Genomic DNA, 13,292 nt, shown 5'->3' on the forward strand with positions numbered 1-13,292 from the left:
AAAAGTTTTATAATAACAAATGACTTCTACATAATGGGAGGTGAGATAGATCTGTATAATAGAGCTATAATATTTTTGTGCTCTTTCTCTTCTTTTTCTAACAGAAATGAGAAGTGAATATTGTGAGTTAGTGTCAGAGGCTAGTGGTACAGTATTCCTTGTCCCTTTAGGTGTCAGTTCAGATCAGTTTAGTTACTCAGTCGTGTCTGACTCTTTGCGACCCCATTAACCGCAGCATGCCAGGCCTCCCTGTCCATCACCAACTCCCGGAGTCCACCTAAAGCATGTCCATTGAGTCAGTGATACCATCCAACCATCTCATCCTCTGTCATCCCCTTCTCCTTCTGCCTTCAGTCTTTCCCAGCATCAGGGTCTTTTCAAATGAGTCAGCTTTTGTATCAGGTGGCCAAAGTATTGGAGTTGCAGCTTCAAAATCAGTCCTACCAATGAATACCCAAGACTGATCTCCTTTAGGATGGACTAGTTGGATCTCCTTGCAGTCCAAGGGACTCTCAAGAGTCTTCTCCAACACCACAGTTCAAAAGCATCAGTTCTTCGGTGCTCAGCCTTCTTTATAGTCCAACTCTCATATGCATACATGACCACTGGAAAAACCATAGCCTTGACTAGGCAGACCTTAGTCGGCAAAGAAATGTCTCTGCTTTTTAATATGCTATCTAGGTTGGTCATAACTTTGCTTCCAAGGAGTAAATGTCTCTTAATTTCATGGCTGCAGTCACCATCTGCAGCCAGTGATTTTGGAGCCCAAGAAAATAAAGTCAGCCACTATTTCCACTGTTTCCCCATCTATTTGCCATGAAGTGATGGGACCGGATGCCATGATCTTCGTTTTCTGAATGTTGAGCTTTAAGCCAACTTTTTCACTCTCCTCTTTCACTTTCATCAGGAGGCTCTTTAGTTCTTCTTTGCTTTCTGCCATAAGGGTGATGTTTTCTGCTTATCTGAGGTTACTGATATTCTCCCGGCAATCTTGATTCCAGCTTGTGTTTCTTCCAGTCCAGCGTTTCTCATGATGTACTCTGCATATAAGTTAAATAAGCAGGGTGACCACATACAGCCTTGACGTACTCCTTTTCCTATTTGGAACCAGTCTGTTGTTCCATGTCCAGTTCTAACTGTTGCTTCCTGACCTGCATACAGGTTCCTCAAGAGGTTTCCCATCTCTTTCAGAATTTTCCACAGTTTCTTGTGATCCACACAGTCAAAGGCTTTGGCATAGTCAATATGGCAGAAATAGACGTTTTTCTGTAACTCCCTTGCTTTTTCGATGATCCAGCGGATGTAGGTGTATATCAAAAGAAAAGTTGGTATTCCTGCATTTAAAAATTGTGTCAATTTTTGGTCACTTTTTTCTTACCACTTGTCTCAGAAATTTGTGTAATTCTTTTCTTCATTTTTTCATATCTGAACTTATACCAAGTTTTAATGTATAAATCAAGTTCTCCATTCTTCTTTGGGTTCATCCCTTTAAAACGGTAGAAAGACCACTGAACTAAGAGAGCAGGTCTTGGGTGTCTAGTCTTAGCTCTACCACCTACTAGTTACAAATTTTTAAATAAGTGATTTAACCCCTTGATAGCTATGAGACGTACTTCACGTGGTTGGAATAAAATGTTAAATAATACATATGTATTATGTTAAGTGCTATACAGATACAAATATTTTTGTGGTAATTATTACATTTTGTTGTATCTCAAGTTGTCACTGCAAACAACAGAACTGAACCTCCTTGCCTTGCGCTATGGGTGTCTTAAGATTTTTAAGTAAAAAATTTTTACTGCCTCTCCTTCTGGCTATGTCTGACTTTTTTCTGCTGGTACTAAATACTAAGGATTTAGTATCTATATCTATATAGCTAGCTAATGTGTGTCAGTATGTCAAGCCTAGGATTTTGGAAGTGAAGACAATACTAGTGTATGATAGAACTATTTTTTTATTCTTGGGGTTGTTAGGGCCTTGTCAGTTTTGAATTTTATATGCAAGCAAAATAATTAGTATGCCTTCAATTTAACTGGAAACAAAAAGCTTATGATTTTTGTATATAGATGTTTCCTTTTTTTAACGTTTTATGGTAAATATCCTTATGAAGTCCCCTTCTCTTACTAAACTAACAATCACTGCCTTTGGAAGTGAATCCTAGATACTAGATCATTTCATCAGTAAGGATTTCAGTATCACTAAAAGATAAGAACTCTTTTCAAAATAACATATCTTCCATATCATTATCATATGTTAAAAATTAATAATAATTCTAAGGAATGATCAAATATGATCAAACCCTCCATAAAGTTTTGTTGTTGTTGTTTTTGTTTTTAATTTTTTATTTTTACTTTATTTTGCTTTACAGTACTGTATTGGTTTTGCCATACATTGACATGAATCAGCCACGGGTTCCATAAGGTTTTTATTTTGAAAATTTCAGTCCGGAGAGAAATTGAAAAATAAAATACACACTTTTATACCCTTCACCTAGATTCATTAACATTTTGTCACTTTCTTTTTCCTCTCCCTTCCACACCGCCCCCATGTATATGTGTAGTTGTGCAACAGTTACCCCACAATTAGTGCTTTAAAACAGCTATTTTAATATGTCGTAATTCTACGATTGACTGGTCTTAGATGGTAGTTCTTCTGCTCCCTGTATTGTTGACTGGGCAGTAACATTCAAGATGGCTCACCTTGGCACCTTGGTGGTAGTGGTGAGAAGGGTCAGCTGGGATGCCTAAATAGCCTCTCTGTTCTTCTGGTCCCCTTTCCCTGGCCATCTCTCTCCTCCTCTTCTCTTCATCTTTTCCATCTCTTCATGTAATCTCAGGGACTCTCCCTTTCCATGTGATCTCTTCAGTATGGTAGCCAAATGCCTTAAAGGATAGCTCAGGGCTTCAGGGCTCCCCAGAACACAAAAGGGGCATCTGCCAGGTCTTCTTAATGTATGAAGTGAAGTGAAGTCTTTCAGTCATGTCCGACTCTTTGCAACCCCATGGACGGTAGTCTACCAGGCTTCTCCTTCCATGGGATTTTCTAGGCCAGAGTACTGGAGTGGGTTGCCATTTCCTTCTCCAGGGGATCTTCCTGACCCAAGGATTGAACCCAAGTCTCCTGCATTGCAGGCAGATGCTTTACCCTCTAAGCCACCAGGGAAGCCCTTAATGTGTAGGCTCAAAATTAGGACAGAATCAGTTCTGTCACATTTTCTTAAAGCACTCACAGGATCTGCAAGTGTTCACTGTGAGTTGGACTACACAGAGTTAGAACACCTATATGGATGGTTCATTGGATGCCATCTTTGGAGAATGAGCATGCACACACTCTTCTTTTTTAACAGAACTATTTGAAATTGCAAGTATCATAATACTTTACCCTGAAACACTTCAACCTGACTGTACATGGAAATTTTCTTATGTAACAGTTAGCATACCTAAGAATGTTAAGAGTGATTCCATATATAGAGATCCCACATATACATTTTCCCATTTATCTGTAACGCATTTTTTACACTTTTTAAAAAAACTCAAACCCAAAGCTGACCCACTGCATTTGGTTGTTAGGTCCCTTTAGTCTCTAGTCAAGGCCAATTTTTCTTTGAAAAACTCCCATTATGAATTGTCCTACTATTCTTTAACAGCTGTTTTAGATTCCTCCCCACACCCCCGCCCCCACTCCATACCCTGAAACTTCAGAGCATGGAGATGGGATCGTTTTTCTCTTTGTTGCCCATTGCCAATTCCAACTGCTTGTGTCCTTTCATCCTAAAAAAAATCCCTGCTCGTTTGAAGCATGTAAGTTCTGACTTTGCCATATTATCTCTTTCTATAGCTATTTTTTACCTTCCAGTCATTCCACTCCCATCAGCATTCTTAGGGCTCTCAGCATCCTCCTAAACGTCCCTATCAACCACCTGGTTTCTCAGTTCCAAAGAACTTTTCTTTTTCCCCATCTTGACAACTGATGAAACTCAAACCAGTAGTTCTCACAGTATGTCTCCAGGCCATCAGTACCATGTAGGAACTTGCTGGAAATGCCATTCTTGACCCCCACCCCACACCTAATGAATAAGAAACTCTGGATGGTGGGGCTCAGCATTCTCTCTTTTGATTCCAGTTGATTCTGATGCTAAAGTTTGAGAAGTACCTCCCTAGATTTTGTCATCATCAGTAACTATCACCTTTGAAATCCTAATTTCAAATATCTTTCTCTAACCCTTTTCTCCTCCTAGCTCAAGTAATGTCATTCTTTTATTCTCTTTATTTCCTGCCAAAAAATGTTCAAATTACCACACAGTTGCAGTCATTTCACATGTTAGCAAAGTAATGCTCAAAATTCTCCAAGCTAGGCTTCAACAGTACGTGAACTGAGAACTTCGAGATGTTCAAACTGGATTTAGAGACGGCAGAGGAACCAGAGATCAAATTGCCAACAACTGTTGAATCATAGAAAAAGCAAGAGAATTCCAGAAAAACATCTGCTTCATTGACTATGCTAAAGCCTTTGACTGTGGATGACAACAAACTGTGGAAAATTCTTAAAGAGATGAGAACACCAGACTACCTTACCTGCCTTCTGTGGAGCCTGTATGCAGGTCAGGAAGCAGCAGTTAGAACCAGACATGGAACAACGGACTGGTTCCAAATTGAGGAGAGTACATCAAGGCTGTATTGTATATTGTCACCTTGCTTATTTAACTTCTATGCAGAGTACATCATGCGAAATGCCAGACTGGGTGAAGCACAAGCTAGAATCAAGATTGCCAGGAGAAATATCAATAACCTCAGATATGCAGGTGATAACACCCTTATGGCAGAAGGCAAAGAGGAGCTGAAGACCCTTGAAAGTGAAAGAGGAGAGTGAAAAAGTTGGCTTAAAACTCAACATTCAGATAACTAAGATCATGGCATCTGGTCCCATCTCTTCATAGCAAATAGACGGGGAAACAGTGGAAACAGTGACAGACTTTATTTTCTCGGGCTCCAAAATCACTGGCTGCAGATGGTGACTGCAGCCATGAAGTTTAAAAAATGCTTGCTCCTTGGAAGAAAAGCTATGACAAACCTAGATAGCATGTTGAAAAGCAGAGATACTACTTTGCCAAAAAGGTCTGTGTAGTCAAAGGTATGGTTTTTACACTAGTCATGTATGGATATGAGAGTTGGACCATAAGGAAGGCTGAACGCCAAAGAATTGATGCTTTTGAACTATCATGTTGGAGAAGACTCTTGAGAGTCCCTTGGACTGCAAGGAGATCCAACCAGTCCATCCTAAAGGAAATCAGTCCTGAGTATTTACTGAAAGGACTGATGTTGAAGCTGCAACTCCAATACTTGGCCACCTGATGCGAAGAGCTGACTTATTTGAAAAGACCCTGATGCTGGAAAAGATTGAACACAGGAGAAGGGGACAACAGAAGATGAGATGGTTGGATGGCATCACTGACTAGTGACATGAGTTTGAGCAGACTCAGGGAGATGGTGAAGGACAAGGAAGCCTTGCATGCTGCAGTCCATGAGGTCACAAAGAGGTCCAAGTCGTGTCACAAAGGACACGACTGAATGACTGAACAACAAAAACTTATTTCAACAATTACTTGATCTCATTAAGACTTCCAGTCTGTTGTCTTCTACTTTTTGGCTCTTCATCACCTCCCTTTTGTTATCACTTCCCTCCCCAGCCTATATGCCATAGTCTGATTCTCTTCTCTCTTGCCTCTGTTTGTTCCTCTGTTGCCTAATGAAATCCCATTTCCCAGCTCAACCATCTTTTTACTCCATACCTTCACCCAAGCAGCTAGATTGCTGGAGAAAAATCACACAACTGTGATGACTATACTTTCCTCAAATTCACAGCCACGTTGTAACATGGGCACTAAATTCTACTTGTCACTTCTGTTATAGTTCCTTAGTAAATTTATTTTCTTGGTCTCCATAATGTCTTAAATCTATAGTTCTCCTTCCACATATGATCTGGGCTCACAACTTAGCTGTAGATCTTTCAACGAAAATAGATGCAATCAGATGAAAGCTGTGCCTTCATCTTTGTTATGGAGGAAATGTCCTTATTCTTATTTAAGGCGGTCCCTTCATTCATTCATATCCAGGATCTCATCTACTTGTGTCTTCTAAAGACTGTCTTGAGATTATACTGTTATACTGTTTTTCTTATGCATTTTTCTAAATCACTCTGCTATTTCTTAATATTACCCATTTTAAAGAATCTTATTTTGACCTCGTGTTTCCCTGTAGCTGTTGCCCCTTTTGTTTGCTCCCCTCCCGGAAAAGTCCTTTGAAAGAGTCATTTTACTCAATCTCTCTTTTTTCTTACCATCTCCCATTCTCTTGTCTACGTTCTCAAAATGGGCTTTTACCCCCACCCCTCCACTAAAATGGTCTTTATCAAGTTTATAGTAGCAATATTTCATAAAATCTACCACTCCCTCCTTAACATTTAAAGCTTTATAAACTTTTTTCTATAAACTACTCTTTCCTGGTTTTTTCTTCCTACTAAAGCAACCATTCATCCTAGGGGTTTTTGGTTTTGATTTTGTTTTCCTCATCAGAACTGTAACTGTTGGAATATTCCCAGAACACTATCCTTAGCTGTCTTTTTTTCTAAAGCTCTCTCTCTAAGTGATCTCATATGTTCCCATAATCTCACATACTGATGGAATATCAAATTCATATCCTTGCCTGGATCTCTCCCCTAAGCTTTAAACTTACATATTTAAATGCCTACTTGAAATGTCCATTTGGTTGACTGATTTTTAGCCGCCACTCCCCACCCCAGTAACCTCGTACCACATCAGCAAGTGGTATCACCATCCACCGTCTTTTGGTTCAAGCCAAAAATATATTTCCCTTGATTTTTTTGTTTGTTTGTTTGTTTATACCTCATATTCAGTCCGTCAATAGGTCTAGTCTACTATACCTCCAAAATATATCCTGAATCCAATCACTTATCAACATCTTCATAACTATAATCTTCCAACTCTTACTTGGGCCACTACAGTTGATTCCTAATGTCTCTTCCTTCACTCTCACCCCACGACAGACCTTCTTTCATGAACAAAGCTGCCAGCGTAATCTTTCTGAAAACATACATTACCCTTCTGCCTAGAACTTACTGTGATTTGCCATTACACTTAATCCAGGCTTCTCACTATGGCCTGTCTTCAACCTTGCCGCTCTTTCACTCTGCTGTTTTAGCCATACTGATATTCTCTCTGTGTGTCTGTCATGCTAAACTCATTTTCATCTCCAAGCCTTTGCACTTTAGCTCCTTCAGGGCAAGGGTCATCTTGCCTTAATTACCACTATATCCTCAGCTTCTTTAGCAGTACCTGGCATATAGCTTGATTCTCAGTAAATATTTGGAGCGCGTCACATTGCTCATCTCTTGAATCAACTGAAGAGGGAAAGAAAGACTGGTTAAATAAGATTTTACTGTTAACCAAAGACGGGGGGAAGAGTGTGTGTGCAAAGGTCCAGATGTGAGAAAGGCCATGGTAAATTAATGAACCTTAAAAGTTCAGAATGATCTGCATGGCTAGAACATAGTGTTGAGGGGGGAAAAAGCAAAACATGAGCCTAGAGAGTTACATAGTCTCCAGTTTTTACCTGGCCTAAAGTCATGTTTAGAAGTTTGGACTTCTATTTCAAAAGCATTAGGAAGTTATTGAATAATTTTAAGCAAAAGGTATTTGATAAAGATTTGTATTTGAAAAAGATAATTCACTGCAGTGTAGTGCATAATTTAAAGAAGAACCAAAGTATCCTGTGAGAACTGTTAAAAAGTTATTACAGTAGCCCAAACCAAAAGTTAATGTACCCTGAGCCAACATTTGGCATTGGGAAAAAAAACAGTTGATGGATTCGAGAGATAGATGGGAAATAACACTTTATCTAATATGAGCAGGTAAATGAGAAGTCAGAATGACTCCCAGATTTCTGTCTTAAAAACAAAAAACACTGGGTGGACACTTACCCCTTGACTGAAATACAGAATGTAGAAAAGAAGCAGCAGCTTTCGTTTGGGATGGGAGAAGCAGCAGATGATCTACTTAGTATAAGAATGTTGAGTTTTTATCATATGAATCCCCTCTGATCCATTGTGCCAGTTCCTTTAAAGTGTGTTTTTTATCTCATAGTCTTATTTGTTTCTAGATCTGAAGTGTTTTTTGTATCCATCTGATAATCTTGTTCTGAAGACATGTATATTGAGCTTTTTAGCATCTCACTTTCTTACACCTGTTTGCTATCACATGCATTAATTGCTAGTGTAATTCTAGGATTGTATGAGATATATTGCTACATTGAGTGCTGAAAATTATTGGTTAAGAATTGTGCCTCTGTCACCTATTTTTATGAGTATGTTTTGAATAAAAGTAATAAAAGTCGCTCATTCGTGTCCGACTCTGTGACCCCATGGACTGTAGCCTATCAGGCTCCTCTGTCCATGGCATTTTCCAGGCAAGAGTGCTGGAGTGGATTGCCATTTCCTTCTCCAGGGGATCTTCCCAACCCAGGAATCGAACCCAGGTCTCCCACATTGCAGGCAGATGCTTTACCTTCTGAGCCACCAGGGAATCCCCAATAATGTTCACCTTATTTCCTAAAATAGCAGCCTCAACTCCCAAATCTTTTTTCCACTTGAAGTGCTTAACATCAACTAACTTTGAATGTCTCGGTTCTGAATTTCCAGAAGTGGTCTAACTGGTTAACTCTCAGATATTCATTCCTGGTCCAGTAAGCTAAGGCCAGAGGGACAGGCAGGATTTTATATGCTTCAGAGCCACCCCTTCCAGGCTTTGGAAATGATTGTTTCTCCAAAAATGGAGGAGTAAAAAAAAATGTTTTAATTGGAATCATACTGCTTTTTGTACTTAATATATCTTGAATTTCTTTTAATGAATATTCAGAGTTAGTTTTAATGGTAAATATTCAGTCAGTTACTGCTGTTGCTAAGTCACTTCAGTCGTGTCCTACTCTGTGCTACCCCATATACGGCAGCCCACCAAGGCTCCTCTGTCCCTGGGAGTCTCCAGGAAGAACACTGGAGTGGGTTGCCATTTCCTTCTCCAATGCATGCATGCATGCTAAGTCACTACAGTCATGTCCGACTCTGTGACCCTGTGGACAGCAGCCCACCAGGCTCCTCTGTCCACAAGATTCTCTAGGCAAGAATGCTAGATTGGGTTGCCGTTTCCTTCTCCAATTCAGTCAGTAAGTCGGTTCAACTAAAAAATGACTAGTTGCTGATTTAGTCTAAAACCAAGATGCTGTAAGCGTCAGAGTTGTCTGTATTATGGTAAAGTATTTACCATTTCAGTGGTTCCAATGCAGTATTGGGGCAGGTAAAGAGCATACACTAATTTTAAAACAGTGTATATGAAACAAGCCTGTAAAGTCAAAATTCTTACTGACTGGCTAAACTTTTTTTTTATGAGAACTTCCTTAACTTGTTGAGGTTAAAGTTTTTGTTTTGGTAAAATGTTTGAGAAGGGAAAGAAGGAAGGAGTTTCCTTGCTTTTCTCCCCACTCTTACCGGTATTAAAAATTACAATGAAATTTCAGGTAACCATAATAAAATTATACCTATACTGTTTATTCTAGCTAACACTAGAATAAGGAGAAAATATAAAATAGATGCTAATTGTCTAATGGTGATGAATGGGTGCTCTACTGGCTATCCTCCAATCCATGTAAGTGTAAGGAGATATGCTACTAGAACTCAGAACATGCACTGACTGAATGGTCGGAACATCATGCTTCGTTGTTTGGACGTACGAAGCAGTGGCATTAGCACTGCTGCTGCTGCTAAGTCACTTCAGTCGTGTCCGACTCTGTGCAACCCCATAGACAGCAGCCCACCAGGCTCCCCCGTCCCTGGGATTCTCCAGGCAAGAACACTGGAGTGGGTTGGCATTTCTTTCTCCAATGCATGAAAGTGAAAAGGGAAAGTGCAGTTGCTCAGTCATGTCTGACTCTTCACGACCCCATGGACTGCAGCCTACCAGGCTCCTCCGTCCACGGGATTTTCCAGGCAAGAGTACTGAAGTGGGTTGCCATTGCCTTCTCCGGGCATTAGCACTAGGAGGCTCTAATCTAGAAATTGAGAATGAACAGAAAAAAATGAAGGATTAATCTTTTTCTTATCTCCCTGGGTAAATGTTTTAAACATAATATGTTGTCATACACTTGTACATGAAATGTTTATTACATATTTTATGTAGCTCTTTTATTTAGAATATGCATATATGATTGTTAATGTAAAAATACTCATGATATACGGTGTAGTAAGGGAAAATCTCAATGATTAGCCTAATCATTCTATCCTAATTCTTACTTTATTTACCCTAAACAATAGTTTATTCCTAGTAATTGGTCATGTGACATAACCTATGAATATGGCTATTTTTTTGTCTCCATCCTTAACCACGGTGCTTCTAATGATTGGTTAAGTTTCAGAACCATTACTGTAGGTCACTGGTTCTCAACTGAGGGCAGTTTTGTTCCCCAGGGGACATTTAACATGTTGCTTTTGGTTGTCACAACTGTAGAGGGTGGGGTTGCTACTGGCATCTAGGATATTGCTAAATATTATACAGTATACAGGGCAGCCCTCTCCCCAGTCCAAACAAAAATCCCACCCAAAGTGCCAATAGTACTGAGATAGGGAAGCCCTGATCTAGATGTAGCAAGGGGAGATTGTATGTCCCAAGCAAGTTATGTCTGGGGTTAGGATACATTACTCTTTGAATAATACATGTCACTCTAGTGCAGAGATTTCAGTTTATAAGAGGATTTCCCAGTGATGTTCTGTTCTGCTTCCTCAGATCCTGCCAGTTTTACTGAGATAACTAAAGACTGTGATGAAAATAAAGAGAACAAAACTCCGGAAGGATCTCAAGGAGAGGTTGATTGGCTCCAGCAGTATGATATGGAGCGTGAGAGGGAGGAACAGGAGCTTCAGCAGGCATTGGCTCAGAGCCTCCAGGAGCAAGTAAGAGATATCTCCATATCTGTCTTTTCCAAGAGATAGAGCAATAATAATAGTAAAAAACATTTGTTAAGCACTTTATGTCAGGCATTGTTCCAGGTGATTTACATACAGTAAATCATTGAGCCGCCTAAACAAACTAAACTTGCTTTGGGCTTTTTCCTTAGGTTTAAAACAATTATTGATTTTTTTTTTTTTAATCCAAGTGCAACAAAATGCCTTGTTGGTTACCTCCTATTACCATGATTTGTTGCATGCCAAAGCAAGATGGATTATTGGAGGTCATTCCTAGTCTAGCTTTATTTTGTAAGCAGTTAAACAGCCAATATGCAATCATGATTTTATCATTAATATTTTAAGGCAAAGAATATCGGGTCTCAATTTTAACTGCATTTTATCTAGGGAGCTTTAAAAAGAATACTGATGCCAGGGTTGTTCTATCCCTCAGAAATTCTGATATAATTGATCTCAGATGTGGTCTGGGCAACTAGATTTCTTTCTTCTTTTTTTTTCCTAAACTTCCAGCAGTGATTCTAATGTGCAGGCAGTGTTGAGAACTGCTGCTTTAAAACTGTTTCAGAACCAGCTGTTCTGTATCCTTTTATTTATAAAAAGTACCTCCCTAATTGCCTTGTCATCAAAAATATATGTATGTCAAACTGTTTTACAAATTGTTTATAGTAGTCGTTTCAGAAAACTTAGTGGAAAAGAAATTTTATTTCTTGGCAATAGTTCCTCATAGGGCATGCATGCGTGCTCAGGCATGTCCAACTCTGCAACCCTGTGGACAGTAGCCCCCTAGGCTCCTATGTCCATAGGATTCCCCAGGCAAGAATACTGGGGTGGGTTGCCCTTTGCAGAAAAAGAGAAAATTCAGAGAAAAGAAGGGGAAAAAAACAGAAAAAAGAGTCCTTTACCGTCTTGTCTCAATGTAGACTTTATATACTTGGATAAATTTAAGTAATCATATTTCCTCTTAGAGAACACCTCTGTGACTTTATTGAACACAGTATTACTGCTCCCAGGACTATAATGCAGAATAGCTCATTCTAAGCTTCTTATATATTTAACTTTAAAAACAAGTCTAGAATTGAGACTTTTTTCGTTACTCATGCATTCTTTGTAAATTATCTTTTCTCTCAAGATGAAAGGGAAAATTTGTAGCCACCATTTTCCTATTCCTTTTTATAATTAGTATCTAGTTGAGACATTTTCAGAGGTACTTTTTTTCTTTAAAGAACACCTCAGATATATTAGAAAAGCATAGAAATCTATGAATAGTATTTTGTGGAAATTTTGTTTTTATCTCGTTGTCATAGATGTAAGCTCAGTTATGGGTAGAGCCAGCTCCTTGTCAGCTTAGGAGAGCCCACTATACATAGCTCTTCCCAAATCTGCAGTCAGAGTTACATTGGTAGTTTAAAACTGGCCATAGTAGGAAGACAGTTTTGGAAACAGTAAAGAACTCCATCTCTCTCAAGAGGTCATATTCTAAACATTCATAAGTTTATAGAAAGCATTATTAGCAAATACGTTCAGAGCAGCTGGTTTTATCCTTATTAAGTAAGTTTAATCAATACTTCTTTAAATACCTTAGTTTTGTCCTTGTTCCTTTAGGAGGCTTGGGAACAGAAAGAAGATGATGACCTCAAAAGAGCTACAGAGTTAAGTCTTCAAGGTATGAAGATTACTTTAATTACATTTTTTTTGTATGATGAAATGTATCACACACAGGAGTATATCAAATGTTTTTATCATTTTTAATAACAATAACAAATTTGAACACCTCCCAGGTAAAGAAATAGAACCTTAAAAGTTACTTGTATACCCGTTCCCTCCCTCCCAGAGGAAACCAAACACTCAGACATAATTATCTCATCTCTTTAGTTTTCCATCTTTTTGTTATTTTTCTCTACTGTCTGGAAAGTTTCTCCAACATTATCACCAACTTCAAACTTTTCTTAGTATATTATGTCTATTATACTTCTAATTTTCAAGAACTGGTTTGTGATTGCTACTTTTTATAAGATTTTGGGATAGGGTGGTTCATGAAAGCAATATCATCTCAACTCTGAGGATATTAAACATAGTTTTTTGTGTGCATTTGACATTTTCATCTCCCTGAGTAGATTCTCTTTTCTCCATTTTGCTCTGTCCTATGTGTTTATTTTGGTCTCTATATTCCGTGTTAGAACCTTTCCTCAGTTATCTAGTAATCCTCAGTCTCTAGTAATCCTTGGCTGTCAACTCATGATTAAGAGTAGGGAATTGAAGACTTCCTG

The 13,292-nt window shown here is 38.8% G+C and overlaps 1 protein-coding gene across 5 annotated transcripts in view; it reads left to right on the top strand.

Moving 5' to 3' along the window:
* Positions 1 to 13,292, top strand: part of USP37 (ubiquitin specific peptidase 37) — an 89,483-nt gene that overhangs the window by 64,313 nt on the left and 11,878 nt on the right. For all 5 annotated transcript variants that reach the window (XM_018059460.1, XM_018059485.1, XM_018059466.1 and 2 more), the window contains 2 exons: positions 10,847 to 11,013; positions 12,628 to 12,688. In XM_018059460.1, coding sequence (XP_017914949.1) covers positions 10,847 to 11,013; positions 12,628 to 12,688 — 228 coding nt within the window. The remainder of the gene's footprint in view (positions 1 to 10,846; positions 11,014 to 12,627; positions 12,689 to 13,292) is intronic.

Source organism: Capra hircus, chromosome 2, assembly GCF_001704415.2.
Source record: "Capra hircus breed San Clemente chromosome 2, ASM170441v1, whole genome shotgun sequence".
In the NCBI taxonomy this organism is placed as follows: Eukaryota; Metazoa; Chordata; class Mammalia; order Artiodactyla; family Bovidae; genus Capra; species Capra hircus.